Below are 26,025 nucleotides of genomic sequence, written 5' to 3'. Positions count from 1 at the left end.
TTGAGATTTCAGGACTAACCTACAGGACTCTCTCCCTGTACTGTCCCCTGTGAGCTTTTTGTGGTGAGTGAGTTGGCAGTCAGATCAGGTTAAACTCTAGTGAAAGAAAAAGCTGTTTGTGATACACTGGTAAGTTAAAAAAAACAAGTTACAGAGTATAATGTATGTTGCCAACACATTACATAACATGTACAATAAAAGAATGTAATGTATTTATCATATATATGCTTGTATACGCATTAGAAACTGATCAAAAGATTGTGCATTAATAGCCTGACCTCTGGGGAGTGGGATTGTGGAAGACAGGCTTATATTTTCTTCTTTCCATATTTCTGTTTTGAATTTTTATAATCACACGTTTATTTATTTTTAAAGATTATTTATTTATTTTTAAAGAGAGAGAGAGAGAGAGAGAGAGAGAGAGAGAGAGAGCGAGCGAGCGCCAGCAGGGGAGGAGAAGAGAAAGATGGAGAGAGAGAATCTCAAGCAGGTTCTGTACTGTCAGTGCAGAACCCGAAGCGGGGCTCAATCCCATGAACCATCATATCACAACCTGACCTAAAATCAAGAGTCAGATGCTTAAATGACTGAGCCATCCAGTCACCCCCTGTAATCACACTTTTTCTTTTTTAATGTTTATTCATCTTTGAGAGACAGAGGGAGAGAGACAGACAGAGACAGAGCATGAGTGGGGGAGGAGCAGAGAGAAGGAGACAGAATCTGAAGCAGGCTCCAGGCTCTGAGCTGTCAGCACAGAGCGCAGTGTCAGGCTCAAAGCCACGAACCATGATGACCTAAGCAGAAGTTGGATGCTTCACCAACTGAGCCACCCAGGCGCCCCTAAAATAATACATGTTAGAGCATCACTCATAAAGTTATTAGTTTTATTATTTTTAAAAAATTTATTAGTTATTATTTTTAAAATAGAGAGAGAGAGAGAGAGAGAGTGTGTGTGTGTGTGTGTGTGTGTGTATGCAGAGGGAAAGAGAGAGAGAATCCCAAGCAGGCTCCACGCTCAGCATGGAGCCCAATGTGGAGCTCAGTCCCAGGACCCTGGGATCATGACCTGAGCAGAAATCAACAGTTGGATGTTCAACCTACTGAGCCACCCAGTGCCCCTACAGTTCTTAGTTTTATAGCAAAAAAATTAAAATGTCATCATGAACAAAAATTATTGCCAAAGTAACAAGGGAAAAGAAACCTCTCACAACAATCATACCCTCCTCAGGGGTATACATAGAAAGGATTCAGTAAGTCACTTGGTAAACCAACACTCTTACTTTCAAAGAAGCCAAAGTTGAGAGAATCCCCCACACCCCTTAATATCTGGGCTATATTACTATCTAGACTACTGCTTCCTGAAGGAGATTCATAGAGACTCAAAGATTAGAAATGAAAATTCTATTTTATAACCACAAGAGGTTAATTTTTAAAAGCACAACATATTTATCATTTGTTTTTTAATAAAAAAAGGAGAATAGTTGATGTAAAAACAGTTTATTACATATGAGAAAAACACAAAAGCAAGATCAGTCTTGATGCGGTGGGAATCAAATTTCTTCGCTATTAAAAAAAAGAGACCACTCTGTTTTCTCTTTCTCCTCTCAGATCCATCATCTAGTATTAGGTAGTCAGCCTAATTCCTTTTTCTGTGTTAGTTTTCACGTTGAAGGTCAAAACTATCTAAACATCTCTGGTCCCAATGATATGTGAAAGCATAAACTATAAAGAAAGAGGTATTATGAGGTTAAAATTTCAGATATTCAGAGGTTCAAGAAAGGGTCACCTTTTGTAATGACATAGTATTTAAAGAAGTAATGAAAAAGGCAGAAAGTATGGAAGGTCCACTCTTAGTGGATATAAGACTGGTACAAAGGACAGAATTAAGCAAGAAACTATAGAATACGGTTGCACTGTTTTGGGCTGAAGAAAAAAAGAGAAGCTAGAGAAAGATCCAAATGTTGAATTTCACAGAAGTAACCTCTCTGTCCTTTGGAGCATAGTTGTCCGCTTAACCTTGTTTCTAAGCACTAGATCACACTGTGTACATGTTGACAAGGTCTTCAAACTTCCCTGTGTAAATAAGTTCTCCTCATATTTACTTTCAGAGAGTTAGCTTTTTTCCCCTGTAAGCATAAAAAAATCTTTTAAAGAAAAACGGCGTTTTAAGTATGTTTATGAAAGCATAGAAGTTTTTAAGAATGAAAAATGGATCTGACTGTTAAAACTAAAATAATATGCTTTGAGAAAGACAGGTAATTAGTCTTGTTCATTTGACTGCTGCTAATGTCAAACCAATGTTTTTCATATTAACATTGTTGAAAAATGTGAAATAAAGCTTTGAAGCATTGATTCTAAACTTAGATTTATATCATTCAGGTGCACTTCTGGCTGGAGCGCACTTATTCATTTCCCTTTGGTTTTGTGTCCAATCACTGCTTCAAATTGAAAATCCTGGAAATGACTTATAGCTGCCACGGCACGTTCAGGAAGAAATCTGTACGAAAAAAAAGAAGCAAATTTTTCAATTAAAAATTTTTGACACCAGGGTTCTTTTTTGTCATCAGTTAAAATACCTTGAGAGTCATCTGGTTTGCATTTAATCTTTCTCTGTTCTTCGTTTCTTTCTTCACATCTACGTCTCTTTCCTTTGTGTGTGTGTGTGTGTGTGTGTGTGTGTGTGTGTGTGTGTCTTTTAATACTCATAGTTCAAATACTATACATATATAAAGAAAGCACTGATATATGCCACTCTTCAAACCTTCTCATATTAGTAAAATCTTATATGAGAGTTTATATGATAGAGATATGAAACTGAAGGTCTGGACTTACTGCTGAAACTGTCAATGAATCATGATAGTAAGCATTCACAGAAAGATACCACCAGAACACATCCCATCCATCCCTCCACCTCTCCTTAAATATTTATTGAATATTTATTACATACTTTATAGTAAGGTTGACCAAAGTCCTCGAAAAACAGCTCCTGCTTGAGGAATGTACTGTTGAGCTGAGACGCTAAGATGAAGTAAGACGCCATCTTGAAATAATTATTAAAAAATATTAGTCTTCTCTAATTAAGGGCTATTACTGTGACGAGGATTAATATGGGCTGGAATAGTGAAGGAAAACTTCCAAACTGCTCAAGGATAAGTAAGATTTGAGTGGGCATATGAAAGGAAGAGCCTATGTGTGAATATAAGAAAGCAGATGTAACACATTCGCAAAGAAAGTCTATTGAAAAATACTTTGGTTTTGTTGACTAATGCAAGATTTACATTTTTGCCTTAGGTAGGATGGAAGATGGATGAATAAGCAGAGGTGCAGGGAAGTTCTGGCTGGGAGAAAGACAAATATAAGAGAACTTGTACATGTCTTGCAATTATGCTCACAAGGAAACCTCCATATTAATACTTGCTTCTGCCCACGAAATTGTCTATCTCTGTAAAAGGAATTATTTGTGGAGAATATTTAACTATATTTCCTTGTTGCTAAGTGACAAACCATCATGATAATTCCACAATAATACCAAAGATTTTGCAACATTTGTTTCTTGCACAGGGACACTTATTCTCCAACTCTGACAGGATAAAAATGCTCATTATCTTGTTCATATGCAAATATTCCATGATTTTTTATTTTTCCAATATTAATATGATCTTTTGTGAGCCCCATGAGAGGAGGAATCCCATGACACTCATTTCCTAAATATGCTCAGCAACAAAACACTTAGTCAACGCTTGAGATGATGTTGCTATGTGGTCAGGTTAGGCTAATTTAAGTTCGTCTATTTAAGCTAAAATGGAAGATTGAAATTGATGAAGCAATTCAGTTTGTCTATTGTTATTGAATTGTTCTATCCCAAATTAGCAGTTTATATGGATTTGTATCAAAATGACCCAAGAGCTTATGAAGTTTGTATAGTTATCTTCTCTCTGATACAGATTTGAATTTATTATAAACTGTCCCTCAGAAGAAAGCTGAAAGATTATCTCCTCTGGGTAAATAATCCTATCTCTTCTTAGCATTCTTTTTTTTCTTTAAGATTTTTAAAAGTAAATACTACACCCAATGTTGGACTTGAACTTATAAACCCAATAGCAAGAGTTGCATGCTATACCAACTGAGCCAGCCAAGCACCCCTCTTCCTAGAATTCTGTGTAAGTTCTGCCTCCTATGTCCTTACTATCTAACTCCTGTGCCTTTTTTAATAGCAGGGGACTTCCTCTAAATGAATTAACTGCTTTGCTGTGTTGGAAATGACCTTGTTTATCCTTAGAAGCATACTTTGCTGTGAAATCTACTGATATAACCACTTCTATATCTTACTATATCTTATTCTTATATATCTTATATACCTATATATATCTTATCTTATATATCTTATATATCTATATCTTACTATATCTAAAAACAGTGCACAGGGGGAAATTTATAGCGCTAAATTCTTATGATGGAAAAAAAAACCCAATGAACTCAGTTTCTACATTGACAAACTAGAAAAAGAAGAGACAATTAAATGGAAAATAGTCAGAATAAAAGGAATAATAAAGATCAGAACAGAAATTAGTGAAATAGAACACACAAAAAATAGATTAAAAATAAAATAAACAAGTACAAGTTCTTTGGAAAAATCACTAAATTGATAAACCTCTAGATAGACTGATGGGAACAGAAAAATAAAAATGTAAATTGCCAATATCAGGAATAAGATATTCTAAAGATATTGTAAGTACAATAAGGAAAGAATATCAATAAATTTATGACTATAAATTTGACAACTTGGATGAAATGGACAGATTCCCTAAAGGACCCACATTACTAAGAAGAAATAAGTAGCCTGAATAGTCCTCTAGGTCTTAAAGAAATTAGATTTATAGTTAAAAACTTGCTTATAAAGAAAACAGCAGACCCAGATGGCTTCACTGGTGAATTGTACCAAGTGTTTAAAGAAACAATAATGCCAGTACCATACAAGCTATTCTGGAAAAGAGAAGAAGAGGGCATACTTTCCAACTCATTCTATGAAGTCAATATTATTCTGATACAAACTCAGACAAAGACATTACAATGCAGGGGTGGCTTATTCTTTAAAATGAATCTGTGTAGCTATCAACAAACTAAAATGGAAAGAACATATGATCTTAATATCGTCAGCAAAAGCATTTGAAAATTGATATTTACTCTTGATAAATACTCTCATCAAAATAGTAATAGAAGGGAACTTCCTCAACATGATAAAAAGCATCTATGAAAAAACATCTACAGCTAACATTATGCCCAATTGTGAAATACTGAATACTTTTCTCCTAAGCTCAAGAAGAATACTTGGATGTATGCTTTCACCAATCCTGTGTGACATTGCATGCAAAGTTCTAGCCAGTGTCATAGAGTAAGATGAAAAACCAGATAGACTGGAAAAGAAGTAAAAGTGTCTTTATTTGCCAACAATACGATCATCTAAAATAATATGTAAAAAATCTGTTAGAATCTACAAAAAATTACCAGAAATGAGGTTAGCAAGGTTGCTGAAATACCAGATAAAATGTAAAAATCTAATGTACACACCTGCACCAAACAATGGGAAATTGAAAAATTGTTTTAAATGCCTTTTGCAATAGCGTCAAAAACACGAAATGCTTTGCGATAAACCTGATAGAAGTTGTGGAAGACTTACACTGAAAACTATAAAACGTTGGGGAGAGATATTAAAGATAAAAGAGCAAAAAGGAAAGATATTTTTTGTTCTTTGTTTTCTTGGATTGAAGGCCTCAAAATTGTTAATGTCAATTCTCCCCCAGTTGACCAATAGATTCGATGCAATTTCAGTCAAAAGTCTAGCAGGCTTTTCAACAGACCTGTGTTCTCTTTCAACTGTCTTTCCTTCAATTGGAATAGTCTCTGTCAAAGAACTGAGAGGTTAGAGCAAACAAATAATTTTATTTTTCATAGATTGAATAAGGCACAGAGGGTTTCCACAGCAACTTTCACAACTGAGAGACTCTTCATCATGACAATAGTTCGACGGGTGTTTTAGCATTTTAGATATTTTGTGCTGTACTTACCTCTCTAGTGTTAGAAATATATTGATATAAGACGGAACAAAAATCATTTTCTTATTGGTAAGTATTCCATCTATCAAGCTTCTTGCAACCGCATCTGTCTCCAATATAGGCCACAGTCTATGATTAAGAAGAAAAAAAGGTATTTTGTTTTGTTTTGTTGTTGTTGTTGTTGTTTTAATTAACAAAGGCAGGAAAATATACTTATCATGTCACCAAATTCAGATTTAAAAGATTCCAGGATTGGGGCGCCTGGGTGGCTCAGTCAGATGGGCATCTGACTTCTGCTCAAGTCATGATCTCACAGTCTGTGAGTTCAACCCCCACGTTGGGCTCTGTGCTGACAGCTCAGAGCCTGACCTGCTTCGGATTCTGCTTCTCTCTCTCTCTCTGCCCCTCCCCTGCTCACGCTCTATCTCTCTCTCCTTCAAAAACAAACATTTAAAAATTCTTTAAAAAATAAAAATAAAAAATAAAAGTTTCCAGGATTCACCACCTGCCCCGCTCCCCTCCACCCAACCATGCCATGGGAATGTTTTGTTTTCATAGTCTTAAACTTTCACACCCAAGATGCATGTTTTATGGCTCACCCAGTCACAATATCAAAAGGGTGGAGAGGAATTAGATGACAGATGTGAAGAGGCAAGGAAGAGTCGTGGGTAGGATTACTCATGGGACAGAAAGGAAACATCTGACATCTCTCTTCAGGGTTTATTTAATACAAAGCTATTGCTAAGCATACTCTTTCTTCTAGAGTTTTCCCATGTCCCTTCAAGCTGGATTTGAAAGCTTACTACTTGAGATCCACCTCTGTATTGTCTATCCTGAAATTTAATGAGAGTTTGAGGGGTGCACAGGGAATATTGCATTGCAGCTGGAGGTATGACCTTGCTTTTCTGAAGACTGTGTACATGGGTTCTTTCTTTTTTTTGAGAAAGAAAGAGAAAGGGAGCGAGGGAGGGTGTGAGTGGGAGAGGGGTAGACAGGGAATCTCAAGCAGGCTCTACGCACAGCTTGGAGCCTGATGCGGGCCTTGTTCTCATGACCCTGGGATCATGACTTGAGCCAAAATCCAGAGTTGGACACCACCCTACTGAGCCACTCAGGTGCCCCCACATGGGTCCTTGAGAAACATTCATAACCACAGTCCCAGTGTAGAATGCCCATTAGTGCAGGACGATGATTAGAGTTTCAAATGTAAATGATTTGGAAGTGTTGCATCAAAATGAAGATGTCTAGCCATGGGCTGAATGGCTAGGTTGTGTAGAAAAGTTAAGTGAGTCGCTAATGAATATTAAAACTTCCTTCCCTGACATATTCTGTGATTTACTACAGATTATTATGTGATTGAAGTTTCCATGGCAATGAGTCGTAAGCCAGAAGACAGTAATACGAATCAATACCTCTCTAAATTATTGGGTTCTGCCTTTTCTCTCCCTGATTTTTCCTAGCTGGTTTCATCAACCCAGTCTGTGAGCCAAACCTCACTTTGGTATGTGGACATTTTAGCCTTTGTGGAGGAATATTCAGAATCCAGCTGCCTGGTTGTATCTTTAGCATTGGCTGTCAGCCCCTGAGGTTGCTGCCAGGCATCCGCATTACCCGGGATCATATTAGCCTTACTCTTCTCATCTACTGTGCCTTCCCTACTAGTTCAGCCGGTTCCACTGGCACACGCTAAGTGTAAATGCTTACCAAGAGGGTTTTTATTAGGCCCACTTTGCTTTTTAAAGAAAACTGAGCCCAGAGTCCCAATCATACCATAGTATTTACTTAAATATTGTATTATTGCTAAGTAGCTATGGTCCAGCACTTTTAAGGACTCCACTGCCACGGAGTGACCACAGCTCCAGGGACAATCCAGATAATTCAGACTTCAGAGGCAGTAGCTTCAAATGAGGATAAGCTTAAAAGAGATTCCCTTAGCTCTTTTGAAGGAATATATTTAGGACTAATTCCCCTCCAGAAATAAACTGGCTTCAGATTAGCAAGGTTAGTATATTTTATTAACCTGCAGCAGAAAACAATACCAGAATGGAGGCAAATTTGTGAAGAAGGCATCTTAATTTTAGTCACCTGTCTGCCTTTTTACTCTTCAAAACCAACATCTCCTCTCCTGATCAGCACGGGAGTTTTGACCTGCTCCGTTTCCGACCTGGGCCGGTTCACCCCTCCTTAGGCAACCTGGTGGTCCCCCGCTCCCGGGAGGTCACCATATTGATGCCGAACTTTGTGCGGACACCCGATCGGCATAGCGCACTACAGCCCAGAACTCCTGGGCTCAAGCGATCCTCCTGCCTCAGCCTCCCGAGTAGCTGGGACTACAGGAGCGCGCCACCGCGCCCGGCCAACATCTCCTCTCCTATGGTCTCAAATCCTCCCTTACCAGAGACTAAGTTGTCATAGAAATTCACCTTGACTAAGGGATTAGGGACTCAATTTATTGCTGCTTCGAAGAACATTTGCAGTTTTAGAGAGGACAAGGTGATAATGGTAATCAAATAGCAATCAAGGTGATAATCAAATGCTGTGATTATATTTCATACATCGATGCTTTCCACACCTGTCTCCAGACTCACCGGGTAGGTATGCTTGTAGTGCAAAGCAAAGCAAAGCAAAACAACTTGTTCTTAGAGCTCATCCCAGCCTCCGGAATCAGAATCTCTAAGGAAGACCCTAAGAACATTTATTTTTTATGGAAGCATAGGTGATGATTCTTAGCACCAGACCAGTTTGAAAAACGTTAGAGTACTTCATGCTAGCAACATGGACAATGGAAAAGGGCATATATCTGTACCATTCTGTACACTATTTGAGGAGGATGAACCACAAATGGGAGAGAGAGATGTTATGTATCATTCATTTTCGGGGTAGGGTTTCTAGGGGAAGACATTCTTGACATCCCCTTACACACATCTCTCCAGGGGGGCCTGAATGGCTTAGTTGGTTGGGTGTCTGACTATTGATTTCAGCTCAGGTCATATCCCATGGTTGGTTGGTTCGAGCCCTACATCGGAGCTGTGCACTAAGAGCACAGCTAGGAGTCTGCTTGGGATTCTCTCTCTCCCTTCTCTCTGCCCCTTCTCTCATGCTCTCTCTCTTTCTCAGAATGAATGAAGACATAAACTTAAAGAAAAAAAGCACACCTCTCCAGGCTGCCCCACCCCCGCACGCCCTCTTGGCACCCAGATGTGTTGAACGTTTAACCTGATCACAAATAAATCCCAATTGCCCCACTCATTTGTAGCTGGTCATTCCTGCTAGTCCTCAATGCATTTTCCCCCTTTGTTCATCTCATTTCAAAGTGAAAAAGGCAATACAACATCAGGAAAACATTTTGGGGTGTCTGAGTGGCTCAGTCTTCTTTTAAGCATCCAACTTCAGCTCCGGTCATGGTTTGTGAATTTGAGTCTCGCATCAGACTGTGCTGACAGGTTGGAGCCTGGAGCCTGGTTCAGATTCTATGTCTTCCACTCTCTCTGCCCCTACCCCACTCTTGATCTGTCTCTCTTTCAAAAAGAAATAAACATTAAAAAAAAAAAGAAAACATTTTCCTTGTTCATTTTTTTTCTCAGATTACCCACCTAAAAACCTCTACAGTTTTCATGTCAATTTCTCAAGTCATATTTTTATCCTAACTTGACTTTGTTCTCACCTTGTGCTTGGGTTTTTGGTGAACCCAGTATTCACAAAAACTGGGCAGAGACACGAGGTTTTGATCCCAGTTTTCCCCAAGGCTTTAAGTTCCAATGTCAGAGCTCTGTGGAAGCCAACAGCAGCAAATTTGCTGGAACTGTAAGAGAATCACCCACCATTGTTAGCTAAGGTACAGTGAAACATATTCTCCAGTTTTCTGTAAGAAGGCAATGCTGATTTGGTTCAAGAACAAGTAGAAGCCAATATCCCAAATGCTCCACTTGGTCATCAATTTTCATTTACATTTTCTTAAATGTACCAGCTTCTTACTTAGCAATGATAGCAACAGAACAAATCCTAGTAATGTATTAACTGGCTTATTGCACACTTTTCCATCCTATAGGTAAGGTGTTCCATTCAGTCTTCAAACTGTTGCCTAATCAGTTTAAAAAATTTTTTTAACAATTTTTTATTTTTTGAGAGACAGAGAGAGACAGATCATGAGCAGGGGAAGAGCAGAGAGAGAGGGACACACAGAATCGGAAGCAGGCTCCAGGCTCTGAGCTGTCAGCACAGAGTCTGACACTGGGCTGGAACCCATGAACTGTGATATCGTGTCCTGAGCCAAAGTTGGATGCTCAACCAGCTGGGCCACCCAGGCGCCCCATTGCCTAATCAGTTTCAATTGCTCTTATATTTTGAAAAATATGAATCAAGAAAGACATATGTAGAAAAACTACATAACTAACATCTACATTGAAACTTCTATAACAACTATATTGAAATGTATAGTGGGACCGTATACATTTCTCCTGTCTTGTTAACTGAGTTGCTAGTTTCTCTCTTGACACTGGAGTCCACTTTGGTCTCTTAATTTCATTGTGAAAATCTGGAGTAAAAAGACCTTGGATGGTGTGAGTGTGCTTGTGTGTGCAGCCTTCAGCATATCACTTTACCTTCTTTGATTTTCTAATTTCTTCTTTTTAATGTTTATTCATTTTTGATAGAGAGACATATAGAGCATGAGCAAGGGGAAAGGACAAAGAGAGGGAGACACAGAATCCAAAGCAGGCTCCAGGCTCTGAGTTGTCAGCACAGAGCCTGACATGGGGGTCAAACCCACAAGCCATGAGATCATGACCTGAGCTGAAGTCAGACACTTAACCAACTGAGCCACCCAGGCACCCCTGATTTTCTGGTTTCTAAATGCAGGTGATAAAATATAGGGCTGTCTTAAGGATTATGTTGTATAGCATATGCCTATAACTGCATTACCTATAATAATCTATATAAATGTTCACTATCTATCTATTGTCTATCTATCTATCTATCTATCTATCTATCTATCTATCTATCTATCTATCATCTATCTATTGAGAGAAAGTGAGAGAGAGAGAGAGAGAGGCAGAGAGTGTGAGAGAGAATCCCAAGCAGGTTCCACGCTCAGAGTAGAACCTGATGCAGGGTTCAATCCCACAACCCTGGGATCATGACCTGGCTGAAATCAACAATTGGATGCTCAACCAATTGAGCCACCCAGGTGCCCCTATTCATTGTAGTTTTTACCCAGGTGGCAAGAAGAACAGTAAAGTTAAAGGCTGCTTTCTTAAGGGAGAAGAGGAAAAGGAAAAGTGTTATTATATTGGGTTTCCACATTTCTAAACATTAAAACAATAGTAAATGTTTAATCTGTGAAAGTCTTACTTGTATTTTAAGATGGTAGAGGTAGCTTGAGGGGCACTGGGTGGCTCAGTCGGTTTAAGTGTCTGATTTCAGCTCAGGTCATGATCTCACAGCTCAGAGCTTGGAGCCTGCCTCGGATTGTGTCTCCCTATCTCTCTGCCCCTCCCCCACTCTCTCTCTCTCTCTCTCTCTCTCTCTCTCTCTCTCTCTCTCTCTCTCTCTCAAAAATAAATAAACATTAAAAAAAAGATGGTAGAGGCAGCTTGAAACGCCATATGTCTGTGTGATGACCCCCTAACTTCATTGAAATGTAGCCATATCTGTGACTACATTCAGTGTCAGAAGTAATTTTGTTCATGATCTACTCAGTTTAACCTTAAACATTACATATAAGTATATAAAAAATCCATTAATTATGCATGCCTACACTCTCCCACTGATACTCATGTGTTGGCTGTTACAAAAAGAACTGGACCACATGTTAGCAAGTTAAATTTTTCTGAGGTTGATATAAAGCAGAAGTAAAGAAATGAGATGCCATTGAAGAAGTGTATAAGGAAAAGATATTTTACAAATAGTGTAACCTCAGGGCCTCCCAACCTTTCTCTTTGTGTCCTCGGTAGACCATGAGGTATACTATCTGCATCTATTAATCAGGTAGACAGTTTCTCTCAATCTCTCTCTGTCTCTGTTTCTCTCTCTCTCTCTCTCTCTCTCTCTCTCTCTGTCACACACACACACACACACACACACACACAATCTTTCATGGCACAAGCATACTGGAAAATGTTTTGATTCAGTGGTCACTCTAGTTGGCTTATCTTGGGCATGCAGGTTATGGCATACATTTATGTTCATTTGGACTTCTGTACGTTTTGCTTCTTAGTCTGTGGGTTTCCTGTTTCTTTAATCAACATTTACTCATTCCAGAATATGATGGAAACATACTTGGCATTACATTTCACTGCTTTACAGAGGAGTTTTCATGAATCTAAAACTATTTTAAATAATTACAACCAGTTTCATAGATAATCCTGCTATGAGGATTAGAATCTAAGATCTAATAAACCCTTAAAAGTATGTATGTATGTATGTATGTATGTACCCATCCATCTATCTATCTATCTGGAATTGCTGGAAAATAACACTTACCAATATGGAATAAGGTATGGAATCACTCCGTGGCCACACATTGAAGCCACTGTGACGATGTGGCCATGATTTCTTTTCATCATTGACGGAAGAAGTGCTTTTGTGATCTTAAAGATCATTGAAAAAAGAAAAAAAAAACAACAATGGCACAGCTGTTAAGTTTCTAAATTAGGTAGTTTTATTTTAAAGAAAAAATAGCATTTAAGACTTTTGTGATGAAATGGAATATGTGTTAAGATTTCATGATTACTTCTACAGAAATGAAAAAGATTGAAATGCATTTGTCTAAACTGGCATTGAGGGCTGTGCACATGCTAAGAAATTATCTTAATATTCCTCTGTCTTCCCTTCAGAAGGAATCAAATATCTCCTTTATGGACATATCATATGAACAATAATATCAAGGGAAAAATTCAGTGTTTTCAGAACTGAGAAGATTCCCTATGGTATCTGGTATCATAAAACTTTTTTTTTTTTTTGGTTTGAGCTTTATCATTCTAATGAAAAGAATTGAAATCATGTGTAATTATATCAAGTTAAATAGAAAAAGATGAGTTCTGTCCTGATTCACAATCATTACCCATCACGAATAGACTTAGTATCTCCCTATTTGTAACATCATATATTATATATTGATGTTACAGGAAATAAAAAGTCTTTTTTTCCAAAAACCTTTCACTGTTTTGTGAGAAATATTAATAATATTTTATGAGAATTTTATAAACACAACCACTCCCAAATTTCTGACCCACAGAAACTGTGAAAGGAAAATAAACATTTACTGTTGCTTCAAGCCACTAAAAATTTAAATTATTTTTGTTTAAGAGTAGAAGCTAGTGATTCATCACTTACAAATAATACCCAGTGCTCATCCCAACAAGTGCCTTCCTTAATGCCCATCGCCTATTTAGCCCATCCACCCCATATCTCTCTCCATCAACCTTTAGTTTGTTCTCTATCATTAAGAGTCTGGGGGCAACAGGGTGGGTCAATCAGCTGAGCCTCGGACTCTTGCTTTTAGCTCAGCTGATATCTCACCATTGTGGTATTGAGCCCTGCGTCAGGCTCTGAGCTAAGCATGGAGCATACCTGGGATTCTCTCTCTCCCTCTCTCTTTGCCCCTCTCCTGCTCATGTTCTTGCTCTGTCTCAAAATAATAGTAAAAAGTCTGTTTCATGGTTTGCCTCTCTCTTTTTTATTCACCTATTTCATTTCTTAAATACCACGTATGAGTGAAATCATATGGTATTTGTCTTTATCTGACTGACTTATTTTGCTTAGCATACTATATTGTGACTCCATCCATCTTTTTGATGGATGAGTAAAATTCCATTGTATACATACACCACATCTTCTTTATCCATTCAGCAGTCAGTGGACATTTGGGCTCTTTCCATAGTTTGGCATTGGTTGATAATGCTGCTATAAACATTGTGGTTGATGTGCCCCTTTGAATTAGTATTTTTGTATCTTTTGGGTAAGCACCTAGTAGTGCAATTGCTAAATCATAGGGTAGATCTATTTTTAACTTTTTGAAGAACAGAGGTTCTGTTTTCCAGAGTGGCTGCAACAATTTGCATTCCCGCCAATAGTGTAAGAGTGTTCCTTTTCTCCACATCCTCACCAACATTTTTTGTTTCCTGTGTTGTTAATTTTGGCCACTCTGACAGGTGTAAGGTGGTATCTCATCATAGTTTTTAAAAAATTTTTAATGTTTTTTATTTATTTTTGAGAGACAGAGAGAGACAGCACAAGCAGGGGAGGGTCAGAGAGAAGGGGAGATACAGAATCTGAACACAGGCTCCAGGCTCTGAGCTAGCTGTCAGCACAGAGCCTGATGCGGGGCTCAAACCCACGAACTGAGAGACCATGACCTGAGCTGAAGTTGGCCACTTAACCGACTAAGCCACCCAGGTGCCCCTCTCATCATAGTTTTGATTTGCATTTTCCTGATGATGAGTAATGTTGAGAATCTTTTCATGTGTCTGTTAGCCATTTGTATGTCTTCTTTGGAAAGATATCTATTCATATCTTTCACCAATTTCTTAACTGGATTATTTGTGTTTTGGGGGGTTGAGTTTGCTAAATTCTTTATAGATTTTGGATACTAACTCTTTACCAAATATGACATTTGCAAACATCTTCTCCCATTCAGTAGGCTTCCTTTTAGTTTTGTGGATTGTGTTCTTTGCTGTGCAGAAATTTTTTATTTTATTTTATTTTATTTTGTTATTTTCATTTTGAGAGAAAGAGTGGGGGAGGAAGGGCAGAGGGAGAGAGGAGATTCTCAAGCACAGAGCATGACCCATGGCTCAATCCCACAACCCTGGGAGACTGACTTGAGCTGAAATCAAGTCAGATGCTCAACCGACTGAGCCAACCAGGTGCCCCTGTGCAGAAGCTTTTTATCTTGATGAGTACTAATAGTTCATTTTTGCTTTTTTCCCTTTGCCTCTGGTGATGTGTCTAGTAAGACATTGCTACAGCCAAGGTCAAAGAAGTTGCTACCTATATTCTCCTCTAGGATTTTGATAGTTTCCTGTCTCAACAGGTCTTTCATCCGTTTTCAATTTATTTTTGTGTATGGTGTAGGAAAGTGGTCCAGTTTCATTCTTCTGCACGTTGCTATCCAGTTTTCCCAACACCATTTGCTGAAGAGATTGTCTGTTTTCCATTGGATATTCTTTCCAGCTTTGTCGAAGTTTAGTTGACCATATAGTTGTGGGTCCATTTCTGGGTTTTGTATTGTGTCCCACTCATCTCTGAGTCTGTTTTTGTGTCAGTACCATACTGTCTTGATGGCTACAGCTCTGTAATATAGCTTGAAATCCAGAATTGTGATGGCTCCAGCTTTGCTTTTCTTTTTCAAGATTGCTTTGACTGTTTAAGTTCTTTGGTGGTTCCATACAAATTTTAGGATTGTTCTAGCTCTGCAAACAATGCTGGTAGTATTTTGATAGGGATTGCATTAATGTGTAGATTGCTTTGGATAGTACAGACATTTTAACAATACTTTTTCTTCCAATCCTTGAGCATGGTATATTTTTACATTTCTTTGTGGCCTCTTCAATTTCTTCCAAAATGTTCTGTAGTTTTCAGAGTACAGATGTTTGACCTTCTTGGTTAGATTTATTCCTAGGTATTCTATGGTTTTTGGTGCAATTGTAAATGGGATCGATTCCTTGATTTCTTTTTCTGCTACTTCATTATTGGTGTAGAGAAATGCAACAGATTTCTGCATGTTGCTTTTGTATCCTGTAACTTTACTGAATTTGTGTATCAGTTCTAGCCATTTTTTGGTGGAGTCTTTCAGGATTTCTTCCTCTTTTTTTAATGTTTATTTCTTTTTGAGAGAATCCCAAACGGGCTCTGTGCTGACAGCAGCAAGCCTGATATGAGGCTCACACTCATGAACTGCAAGATCATGACCTGAGCCAAAGTTGGACACTCAACTGACTAAGCCACCCAGGTGCCCCTCAGATTTTCTACAGAGTATCATGTCGAATAGTGAAAGTTTGACTTCTTCCTTGCTGATAGGGATGTCTTTTATTTCTTTTTGTTGTCTGATCACTGAGGCTAGGACTTCCAGTTCTATGTTAAATAACAATGGAGAGAGTGGACATTCCTGACCCTAGAGGAAAAGCTCTCTCTCAGTTTTAACCCATTGAGGATGATATTAGTGGTGGGTCTTTTTATATGGCCTTTATGATGTTGAGGTATGTTCCCTCTATCCCTACTTTTTTGAGGGTTTTTATCAAGAGTGGATGCTACATTTTGTCGAATGCTTTTTCTGCTTCTATTGAGAGAATCAATTGGTTCTTATCCTTTCTTTTATTAATGTGGTGTATCATGTTGATTGACTCATGAATATTGAACCACTCCTGCAACCCAGGAATAAATCTCACTCGATCATGGTGTATAATTCTTTTAATGTATTGTTGGATTCAGTTTGCTAATATCTTGTTGAGAATTTTTGCATCCATGTTCATCAGAGATATTGGCCTGTAGTTATGGGGAAGAAGCTTAGGAATTCCTTGAGGCTGCGCTGATGGGTTAACAAGGCATAAAGAATTAGAAAACCATGGGATGAATACACCCACGTTTGGGTAAACAAGATTAGGTAAATATGTTTAGGTAAATGGGGCAAATGCCCCCAGTATAGGACAAAGGTATAGGGCAAAAGTAGAAAGCTGCTTTCACAGGAGGGAAGGACCAAATTAGGTAAACAGGTAAATAGGGCTATAGACCTCTGTGGGGTGAAGTTGCCCAGAGCAGAGCTAATTAGCAAAAGAAAGATGCGTTGTTAACCCTGAGGTAGCATTCTCCGTGTTTCTTGTTCCTTAGGCCAGTTTAGGTAAACAGATGTGGGGCCTCATGTTTGCTGTACAAAACTTTCCACCCAACACCAGAATCTTGTTTTGTATTGCCCAAACCCCTAACACTGCGTATCTCCAAAACTCCCTTTTCTCTAGGCCCATGAGTTAATAGTGTCTCTCTGTGCATGCCCATCATGCTTGTAAACCTTCTGATCTTAATAAAAATGGAGCAAGGACCCTTATTCAGGGCTCTTATCTTCTCCTTGACATTAGCTTCTTTCTCACATTTTTAATCCTGCAACCCACTCTCTTACTGGACAAGAGAGAACTTCAGACCCAGAGTCTATGACAGTAGTTCTCCTTTTTTGTGGGGTCTTTGGTTTTAGAATCAAGGTAATGTTGGCCGTAGAATAAGTTTGCAAGTTTCCCTTCCATTTCTATTTTTTGGAACACTTTGAGAAGTATAGGTATTAACCTTTAAGAATTTGGTAGAATTCTCTTGGGAAGGTATTTGGCGCTGGACTTCATGTTTGTTGGGAAATTTTAAAAATCTTTTTATTTTTTATTTCTTAATAAAATTTATTTATTTATTTATTTATTTATTTAGAGAGAACATAAGCAGGGCAGAGGGGCAGAGGGAGAAGGAGAGAGGGAATCCCAAGCAGGCTCCCTGCTGTCAATGCAGAGCTTGATGCAGGGCTCAAACCCACCGTGAGATTATGATTATTTAGTCCATTTCCTTTCGGAGTGATTATTGATAGATATGAATTTAGTGCCATTGTGTTACCTGTAAAGTCATTCTTTCTGGAGATTTTTTCTGTTCCTTTCTAGTCTTTGTTTCTTTTGGTCTTTTTTTCCCCACGCAAAGAGTCCCCTTTAATATTTCTAGCAAGGCTGGTGTAGTGACCACAAACTCCTTTAGTTTTTGTTTGTCTAGGAAACTCTTTATCTCTCCTTCTCTTCTGAATGGAGCCTTGCTGGATAGAGTATTTTTGGCTGCATATTTTTCTTATTCAGCATATTGAATATATCATGCCATTCCCTTCTGGTCTGCCAAGTTTTTATGAGATATCTGCTGCTAACCTTAGTTGTCTTTCCTTGTAAATTGGGAATTTCTTTTCCCTTGCTGCTTTTAGAATTTTTTCCTTATCTCTGTTATTTTTGCAAATTTTACTATGATATGTCTTGGTGTTAGCCTGCTTTTGTTGATTTTGATGGGAGTTCTCTGTGCCGCCTGGATTTAGATGTGTTTTTCTTCCCCCAGATTAGGGAAGTTTTCAGCCATAATTTGCTCAAATAAATCTTTTGCCCCCTTTTCCCTCTCTTCTTTTTCTAGGCCTCCTGTGAAGTGAATACTATTATGCTTTATGGAGTCACTGAGTTCCCTAAGTCTACATTTGTGATCCAATATTTTTCCCCTCTTCTTTTTAGCTGGTTTTCCATAATTTTATCTCCTATATCACTTATTCATTCCTCTACTTCTTCCATCTTTGTGGTCATTACATTCAGTCATGTTCGCATCTTAGTCATAGAATTTTTTATTTTGACTTGACTAGATTTAGATCTTTTATCTCTGCAATAAGAGACTCCTGGTGTCTGCTATGCTTCTCTCAAGCCCAGCTAGTATCCTTCTCATTGTTGTTTTAAATTCTGGATTAAGCATATTACTTATATCTGTTTCAATTAGATCCCTGCCATGACTGTTTTTGTTCTTTCTTTCGGAATGAATTCCTCTGTCTTGGCATTTTGTCTAGCTCTTTGTTTTCTTCTCTGTGCTAGGAAAGCCTGGTATGCTTCCTACTCCTGAGAGGAATGGCTTTATTAGAAGAGGTCATATACTGTCCAGGGTCTGGTGCTTCAGGAAGTGTTTCTGGTATATGCTGTGCACACTCTGCTGTTGTGTTTTGGCTGCTCTTTCCCTCAGTTCAATCCACTGCAGAGTTTCTCCTTGCCTCAGCGGGGAGTATCTGGACCTCGTCCACTGTGTGGTGAGTTTCAACTTGATATGCTTTGGTCTGTTTGTTAAAAGAGGCAAGATCCTATTTTAACTGTAGCTAAGACTTTGCAGCACTCTATGGTCAGTAGACTTGGTGCATGTGAGAGGTTTGTACTGGTCTTCTGGGGAGGGGCCTACTGCTGCTCTGGCTCTCAGGTACACTTGCCTTAGTATAAAAGCACCTGCAGAGCACAAAGGAGCAGGGCTTGGTGTAAGCAAATCAAGCCTCCACTGTGGGGGCTGCGCTGCTCACTGAAGTCTGTCCCTACTTCCATGATGTGGCCTCTTTTCTCCATCTATTCGTGCATTTTGTTCTCTCAGTCCTCGGGTCAATTTATTGGGTGTTCACAATGATTTGACATTTATCTAGCTGAGTTCCAGGGATGAGGCAAGCACAGTACACCTGTACTACTCTGCCATCTCTGCCCAGGCCACTAAATTTTGATACATTTGTTATGCAGCTATACATAACTAACACAGGAGGTCTCTCTGCACTTTGGTGGGCATAATAATCAACCCTAATTACCATGTGTGAGGGGTTGGGAAAGATGGGAGAACATAACTCTTTTTCTCCTCTCTTCCAGAATCTGGATCTGTTTTAGGTTCTACACTAATATTGAGGCACTGGAAGATTAATCCACAGAAATGCTTTCTACAAAGGCATATCTTGGTCTTGTACTAACCAATTACAAGAGGTCTGTAGAGCCACATATCTAAGTTCCAGCCTGAATCTAGAGCTTGACTGAGTCCCATGCAGAAATGTTCCAACCCCTACACACATACAAAGTTGTGATTTATGTTGTCCTCTCAGTTCGAAAATCCTGTGACATGAGGTCACAAGTGAATGCATGTTTTATTTATTTCCTCTAAAGCACTGGAAAGATGTATACTGACCACCCTTAGCAAAACTCCACAAGTATTTTAGAACCCTTGGTCCATCCATACCATGCTTTGTGTTAGATTCTGGTGGATAAGACAGACCAACTTGCCTACAGTCCAGTGAATTGTGTCTCTTCAAATTCTGTGGCCTTCTCTCAGAGGGTTTTCCACTCAGATTAATTTGGTGACTCTTGATTTTAGGCAAATATAAAGGTGTGAACTCAATTACAAAGTTTATGTTCCCTAAGAGGATGTATCAGACATGCACAAACCAGAAATGTTTCTCACACTCACCCAAAAATGTCCTAGGATGTTGACCTCAAAAGTTTTGCTAATTTCTTCATCCTTGGTACTCAGAAGGTCAGCTGGAAAAACAGTCCCAGCATTATTCACCAAGATGGTTACATCTCCCACTTCTTTCTTTACCTTTGAAGTGAAAAAAAAAATCCTAGACGTTTTATAGAAACTCAAAGTTTTGGAGCTGATGTCATCCAGGGATTAGATTCTTTATTCCATTTGATGAGAAATCTGAGAGTTTAGGCTAGAAAGAGCTTTAGTGCGAAAAAATGGATGCACAGAGTGCACCATCATAAAGTTAGGAAAACCATGTTTTTTAACATTTGAATTTTCATACTCTGTAAATGATAGATTTTTAAAACTTATCTATAAAGTAAAATTAATATTTGTGTTGACTAATTGATATATTGGTTCTGACCAAATTTTTATAGTGCTGAGTAGTCTTGTTCCTACCACCTACTAGTTATATGATCATGGATTGGCTTAATCCCTCCCTAAAAGAGCAAAATCTCAATTTGTTCATCTGTCAAATGAGGTTAATAGAGTTATTGTAGAGATTAACGGATTCAGTAGTTTATTAGAATACTTCGTTAACTTGATATTTACTCCTTTAAAAATTGTTATAATAATTACTAACATTACATTTTTCTATAGAAGACTAGATTACTAGCAACATAAATAAAATACCATAAAGAAAATAAAGGAAAAAAAAAGGAATTAGCTGCAGAAGTGATAGGATTAAAATAAAACTAAGAAAGTGATCCTTTCTCCTGGTGATGAATCTCTTCTCTGTCACTCTGTAGCACTGTTCACACTTCTGATCAGAAAGAAGTTGATTAAAAGTATGAAATAATATTAATAGGCAGAGTTGATTAGGTTCTATACAAGGGCGGAAATGTATGCCCGTCCTTATTTACACAACTACCTTAGTTAGCAGAGGCTAAAATATAATTTAAATCAGGCAGCCATAAAGAACCTTTCCATTGTCCGTGGAAGTATATTCAAAATTATTTGAAGGAGTTTGTACTCTGAAATCTCACCTGCTTTATGGAGTTATAAATGTCCTCTCGGTTACTGCAGTCTACCACAAACGCATGAGCGGTGGCCCCCAGTTTTCTGCACTCAGCTGCTGTTTCCTCAACACTGTGCTGTAATTGGAAAAAAAAAACAAATGTAGAAAGACTTGGGTCAGTTAGGGGCCAAGACTAGGGGAGAAAGGCTGGAGAAGAAATTTCTTTAAAGATTAAAATTCACAGGACGCCTAGGGGGCTCAGAAGCTTAGGTTAAGTGTCTGACTCTTAACCTCCGCTCAGGTCCTGATTTCAGGGTTGTGAGTTCAAGCCCCATGTTGGGCTCCACACTGGGCTCTGCACTGGGCATGAAGCCTACTTAAAAAAAAAAAAGATTAAAATTCATCTCCAAAATGCCCTCCTTGTTTGTACAAAAGTTTCATGAGAGACACTGCCTGCCTAAATTGCAAAGAGATTATACCTGCATTTCTGCCAGCAAGTGCTCTTATTAGATATGGGTTTTCATCTTGTTTGGCTACATTTTCAACAGCCATTCTGCATCTAAACAAAATAAAACAAACAAAAAAAAAAACCCTTCATGTTTTTCCAGCTTTTTGTCTTGGGTTAGAGGTTCCTCAGGAGGCAGTTTTTCTAAAGCAGTCTATTCTCATAGGCAGATGAACATGTTTGAAAGATGTTGCTCTTTGTGGGGTCATGAATGGAGATGCTGGAGTGTGCAGAAGAAAAGAAAATTCAGCTTTTCATTTGACATATCATCAAATTGTTGTTGAGCACCAATCAAATAATAGGCAGTAAAGCACCAGGTAGCAATTCTAAACTAGTGGTAATTTTTAACAATATGCCTCTGCCTGTCATACATTTCTTTTTCTTTCTTTTTTTTAATGTTTTTTAATTTATTTTTGAGAGACAGAGACAGCACGAGCAGGGAAGGGTCAGAGAGAGAGGGAGACACAGAATCTGAAGCAGGCTCCAGGCTCTGAGCTAGCTGTCAGCGCAGATCCTGACGCGGGGCTCGAACCCACGAACCGTGAGATCATGACCTGAGATAGAGAAATTTATTTTCAGCCTAAATTCAAAGACCTTTTTTCCAAGATAAAACTGTCCTGATGTTTCTTGATCTGAATTTCTGGAAAATTAGAATCCTTTGCAAGTTTTGATATCCATTGATTTTATAGAGAAGATTATAAGGTTTTAAAAATTACGTTTTAGGGTGCCTGAGTGGCTTAGTCCGTTAAGCATCTGACTTTAGCTCAGGTCATGATCTCATAGTTTTTGGGTTTGAGCCCCACGAGGACTCGAGGCCACATCTAGCTTTGTGCTGACAGCGCGGAGCCTGCTTTGGATTCTGTGTCTCCCTTTGCCTCTCCCTGCTCATGCTCTGTCTCTCTGTCTCTCTGAAAAATAAACATTAAAATATTTTTTTAATTACACTTTTTCCTCTGACAATTTGTAGATTCTTTGTGATAAAGAGGTAAGGCCACCTGAAAGCCCTTTTCTCCACTGGGATGTTCACAGTGTGGCTCTTATGTAGGGCAGTCCCTGAATAAGCGGCGGTTTTCCTTGGCCAGTGCTGCCTCCCCTGGGCCCTGCATATCCCACTACCTCAGGCTAAGTCCTGGAGCAGCAGCCTGAAATCGCAAAGGACAGACCCTGGCAGAAATTGGGACAAAGAGTCACAGAGCCAGTATGCCCTCATAGCCTTTTGGGGCTTGCAGAGGAGTCAAGAAGGAGGAGAGAGCTCTTTCACTGATTTGGACTTCGGCTGGTAGCTTGTTCATTGTCAGATTACAAGAACCTCCATGCATTTTTTTGTCTCGAGACTCATGGTCAGTAGAGAGAACTCGTGACCAGAGCTTTCATCAGATGCTTTGGTTGAAGAATTAAAAATGTGTCAGTCTTATAACTGACCTAGAGAACTACAAAATGTAATGTCTTGTCTTTCTGTAAGCAAAGTATTGCTTCAGCTTCAACCCCAGTTTTCAGTGACTCCACTTCTCAGCGTGTTCCTAAAGGCAAAAGAAGTCAGCCATAACTATGAGAGCTGGCACTTTCCACAGGTTCAAGGAGATCTGAGTTACATTTATAGCCTTAGCGTGAATCATTTAATGCCTTGAATGTTTGGTTTTTAACATTTTTTTTTTTGAGAGAGAGAGAGAGAAAGAGAGAGCACGTCCACATGCGAGTAGAGGAGGGGCAGAGAAGAGGGGGAGAGAGAGAATCTCAAGCAGGCTCCGCGCTCTCAGCAGAGAGTTGGGGCTCCATCCCACAAACTAGGAGATCATGACTCAAGCTAGAAACCAAGAGTTGGTTGCGTAACCAACTGAGCCATGCAGGTACCCCTAACACCTTCATTATTTAACTGTAAAATTCAAGGATTCAGATACCCTATGCAGTTAGGTGACTCATCCTTCAGGCAGACTCTTAAGTAAGTCATTTTTATTCCTTGTCACTGGAATTTTTAAAATGCAATAAATAGGAGCGCCTGGATGTCTCAGTCAGTTAAGCATCCGACTTTGGCTCAGATCATGAACCCATTGTTCATGAGTTCCAGCCTCATGTAGGGCTCTGTGCTGACAGATCAGAGTCTGGAGCCTGCTTTGGATTCTGTTTGTGTCTCTCTCTCTGTTCCTCCCCTGCTCTCTCTCACTCTCTCTCTCTCTTTCTCAAAAATAAATATTAAAAAAATTTTTTTAATAAAAAAAACAAAAAATGTAATGAATATCAGTCATCTCCCCAAAACACACATCTGGAAAGAGAGTCAAAGGTTATATTTTATCAAGCCTTTTTCTTGGATTTATACTTCTTTTTTTTCTCTTCCTTTTTTCTTTTCCTTTCTCTTTCTTTTTTTGATGAAAGCCTAAGGACAGCAGACAGCAGTTTTCTCAATTGTAAATCTTGTCCTCCTCTAGAAACGTCATTGGAATCTCTTCAGGGACCAACTAATGCCAAATCACCTTCCTGTATATCAACTCATCTATTAAATGCCTGTGTCTGTTGTATAGAAATGTATCAATTTTTCCTTATATAGTATTTTTTACTGTCTGGAAAGAACCAGAGAAGAACTACTTTTCTAAGATCTAGCGGCATTTTTTAAAAGATTTTATTTTATTTTATTTTTCTTAAAATTAAAAAAAATTATTTATTTTGAGAGACAGGGACAGAGCACAAGTAGGGGAGGGGCAGAGAGAGAGGGAGACACAGAATCTGAAGCAGGCTCCAGGTTCTGAGCTGTCAGAGCCCGACACAGGGCTTGAACTCATGAGCTGTGAGATCACAACCTGAGCTGAAGTCAGTGGCTTCACTGAGCCACCCAGGCGCCCCTAAAGATTTTAGTTTTATGTAATCTCTACACCCAACATGGGGGTTGGACTTACAACCCTGAGTTCAAGAGTTGCACACTACCTACTGAGCCAGCCAGAAGCCTGAAAGTGACATTTCTGAAAGCTTTAAGAAATAGGGCAACTCGACATGACAACAAAGAACATCAGAGAGTAGTAATATAATGGCAACTAAAATCTCACTGTGGTCTGTGGAAAACAGATTCCTTTTTTCTTTTTCATGTTTATTTATTTTTGAGAAAGTGAACATGGATAGGAGAAGGGCAGAGAGAGGGGGACAGAAGGTCTTAAGCAGGCTCTGTGCTGACAGCAGAGAGCCTGATGTGGAGCTTGAACCCATAAACCATGAGATCATGACCTGAGCCAAAGTTGGACGCTTACCTGACTGAGCCACCCATGTGCCCTGAAAATCTGATTTTTAAAAAACTTTACAGTTTTTCCAATCTTAAAATCCTGTAACATTTTTCTAGGTATATTTTTATGACCTTCCAGAATTTACAAGTGTAGGGGAAATGATACAAAATTTCAGTTACTTCAGTTTTATTTTTGAGTAGCTAATATAATGTTTACAAATAACAGTTCAAGAAAAATATGAATGCTCAAGAGAAAGCCTGACCCACTGCATGTTGTTGTTGTTTTTTTTAAACGGCTTAGTTTAGTAGGGCCAGACATTGTTCTAAGCACTTAAAATTTACCTATTTAATCATCTTGCCCAAGTGTCCATAAACTATTCCCGTAAATTGCCAATGAGTAAACATTTTAGGATTGTGTAGGTGGGAGTGGAGGCACTAGAAGTTCTGTCCAATGTTCTTTGTTTCATTATTTAATTTTTGTTTTGACAACCCTTTAAAAAGGTAAAAAAAAAAACATTGCTAACGCAACAGCCTGCCCAAGGACCAGATTTGTCCCATTAGCTAGAATTTGCTAACAACCTGTTCTTACCCATCCTGGGAGGTATTACCCTCATTTCAAAGATAAGGAAACTGGAAGCTTGGAAGTAGTCTTGCTCTTAAGTCTGTGTTATCAACTAGAATATCAGGGCATAAAATAAAATCACGGCTTAGTTCTCAATTATGTTCCCTTTGTCGAACCATCCCAATGCACATAGAATAAGGCACCAGAGAATTTAGCTATTAAATAACTAAAAAAGAAAAATACAAGGTAAGCAGATGTTAAGTCAACTAATTTTTAAAACATATGCCTTACTTGTGAGGCATTTAAAAGATGGGGCAAATGAATCCATTACCTTATTAATATCCCACAGAATTAGTCTGCTCTTCCGTTTTGCAAATTCATAGGCCGTCGACCTGCCTATTCCATGCCCGGCTCCAGTAATGAGGACAATCTCCCCAGCCACAGATTTTCTTCTTTGGGGAATGAAGACTTTCACCAATGCTTCCAAGTAGGAGTAGATGATGGTGAGCAGAAGTAGGAGCAGATCCAAGAGAATATTCATGGCTGTGCTCTGTACTTCTCCTCTAGTTCAATCCTTGTCTGTCCCCAGCAAAGAGCCACCTTCTGCATCAAGTTCCAGGAGAGAGCTGTGCTCTAGGTGTTGATAGGACTGGCGGAAATAAGCCAGATTTGCAACAGGCTTTCTCTACCTATTTTAATAGGCTGGCTACACCACGAGTT

The 26,025-nt window shown here is 38.8% G+C and overlaps 1 protein-coding gene across 2 annotated transcripts; it reads right to left on the bottom strand.

The window, feature by feature from the left end:
• Positions 1–1,481: 1,481 nt before the first annotated feature.
• HSD17B13 (hydroxysteroid 17-beta dehydrogenase 13) lies at positions 1,482–26,025 on the bottom strand. 2 transcript variants are annotated; one of them, XR_003910427.1, is made up of 8 exons: positions 25,637–26,025; positions 21,062–21,169; positions 20,019–20,150; positions 12,534–12,640; positions 9,718–9,855; positions 6,066–6,182; positions 2,948–3,040; positions 2,408–2,497 (listed from the first exon to the last, which is right to left on the bottom strand). XR_003910427.1 is itself a non-coding variant. In XM_029943379.1 (7 exons), exons 1-7 carry the CDS (start codon positions 25,844–25,846, stop codon positions 2,407–2,409), a joined length of 903 nt encoding a protein of 300 aa, XP_029799239.1. In that variant the 5' UTR covers positions 25,847–26,021; the 3' UTR covers positions 1,482–2,406. The 2 variants fall into 2 exon arrangements, 1 of the variants encoding a protein (XP_029799239.1); XM_029943379.1 differs by lacking the exon at positions 2,948–3,040 and having other exon boundaries at positions 1,482–2,497; positions 25,637–26,021.

This window comes from Suricata suricatta, chromosome 1 (assembly GCF_006229205.1).
Source record: "Suricata suricatta isolate VVHF042 chromosome 1, meerkat_22Aug2017_6uvM2_HiC, whole genome shotgun sequence".
NCBI classification, from domain to species: Eukaryota; Metazoa; Chordata; class Mammalia; order Carnivora; family Herpestidae; genus Suricata; species Suricata suricatta.
The sequence above is the reverse complement of the archived record's forward strand: the minus strand, read 5'-3'. Positions and strand labels throughout refer to the sequence as shown.

Bases quoted from the DNA above. Each gene is read 5' to 3' on its own strand.
- HSD17B13 (XM_029943379.1), bottom strand. From the start codon at position 25,846: ATGAATATTCTCTTGGATCTGCTCCTACTTCTGCTCACCATCATCTAC. The intron at 21,170-25,636 runs GTAATGGATTCA...TTCCAATTACAG, and splicing joins TTCTGTGGGATATTAATAAG to CACAGTGTTGAGGAAACAGC. The intron at 9,856-12,533 runs GTAAGTGTTATT...ATTCTCTTACAG, and splicing joins CCATACCTTATTCCATATTG to TTCCAGCAAATTTGCTGCTG.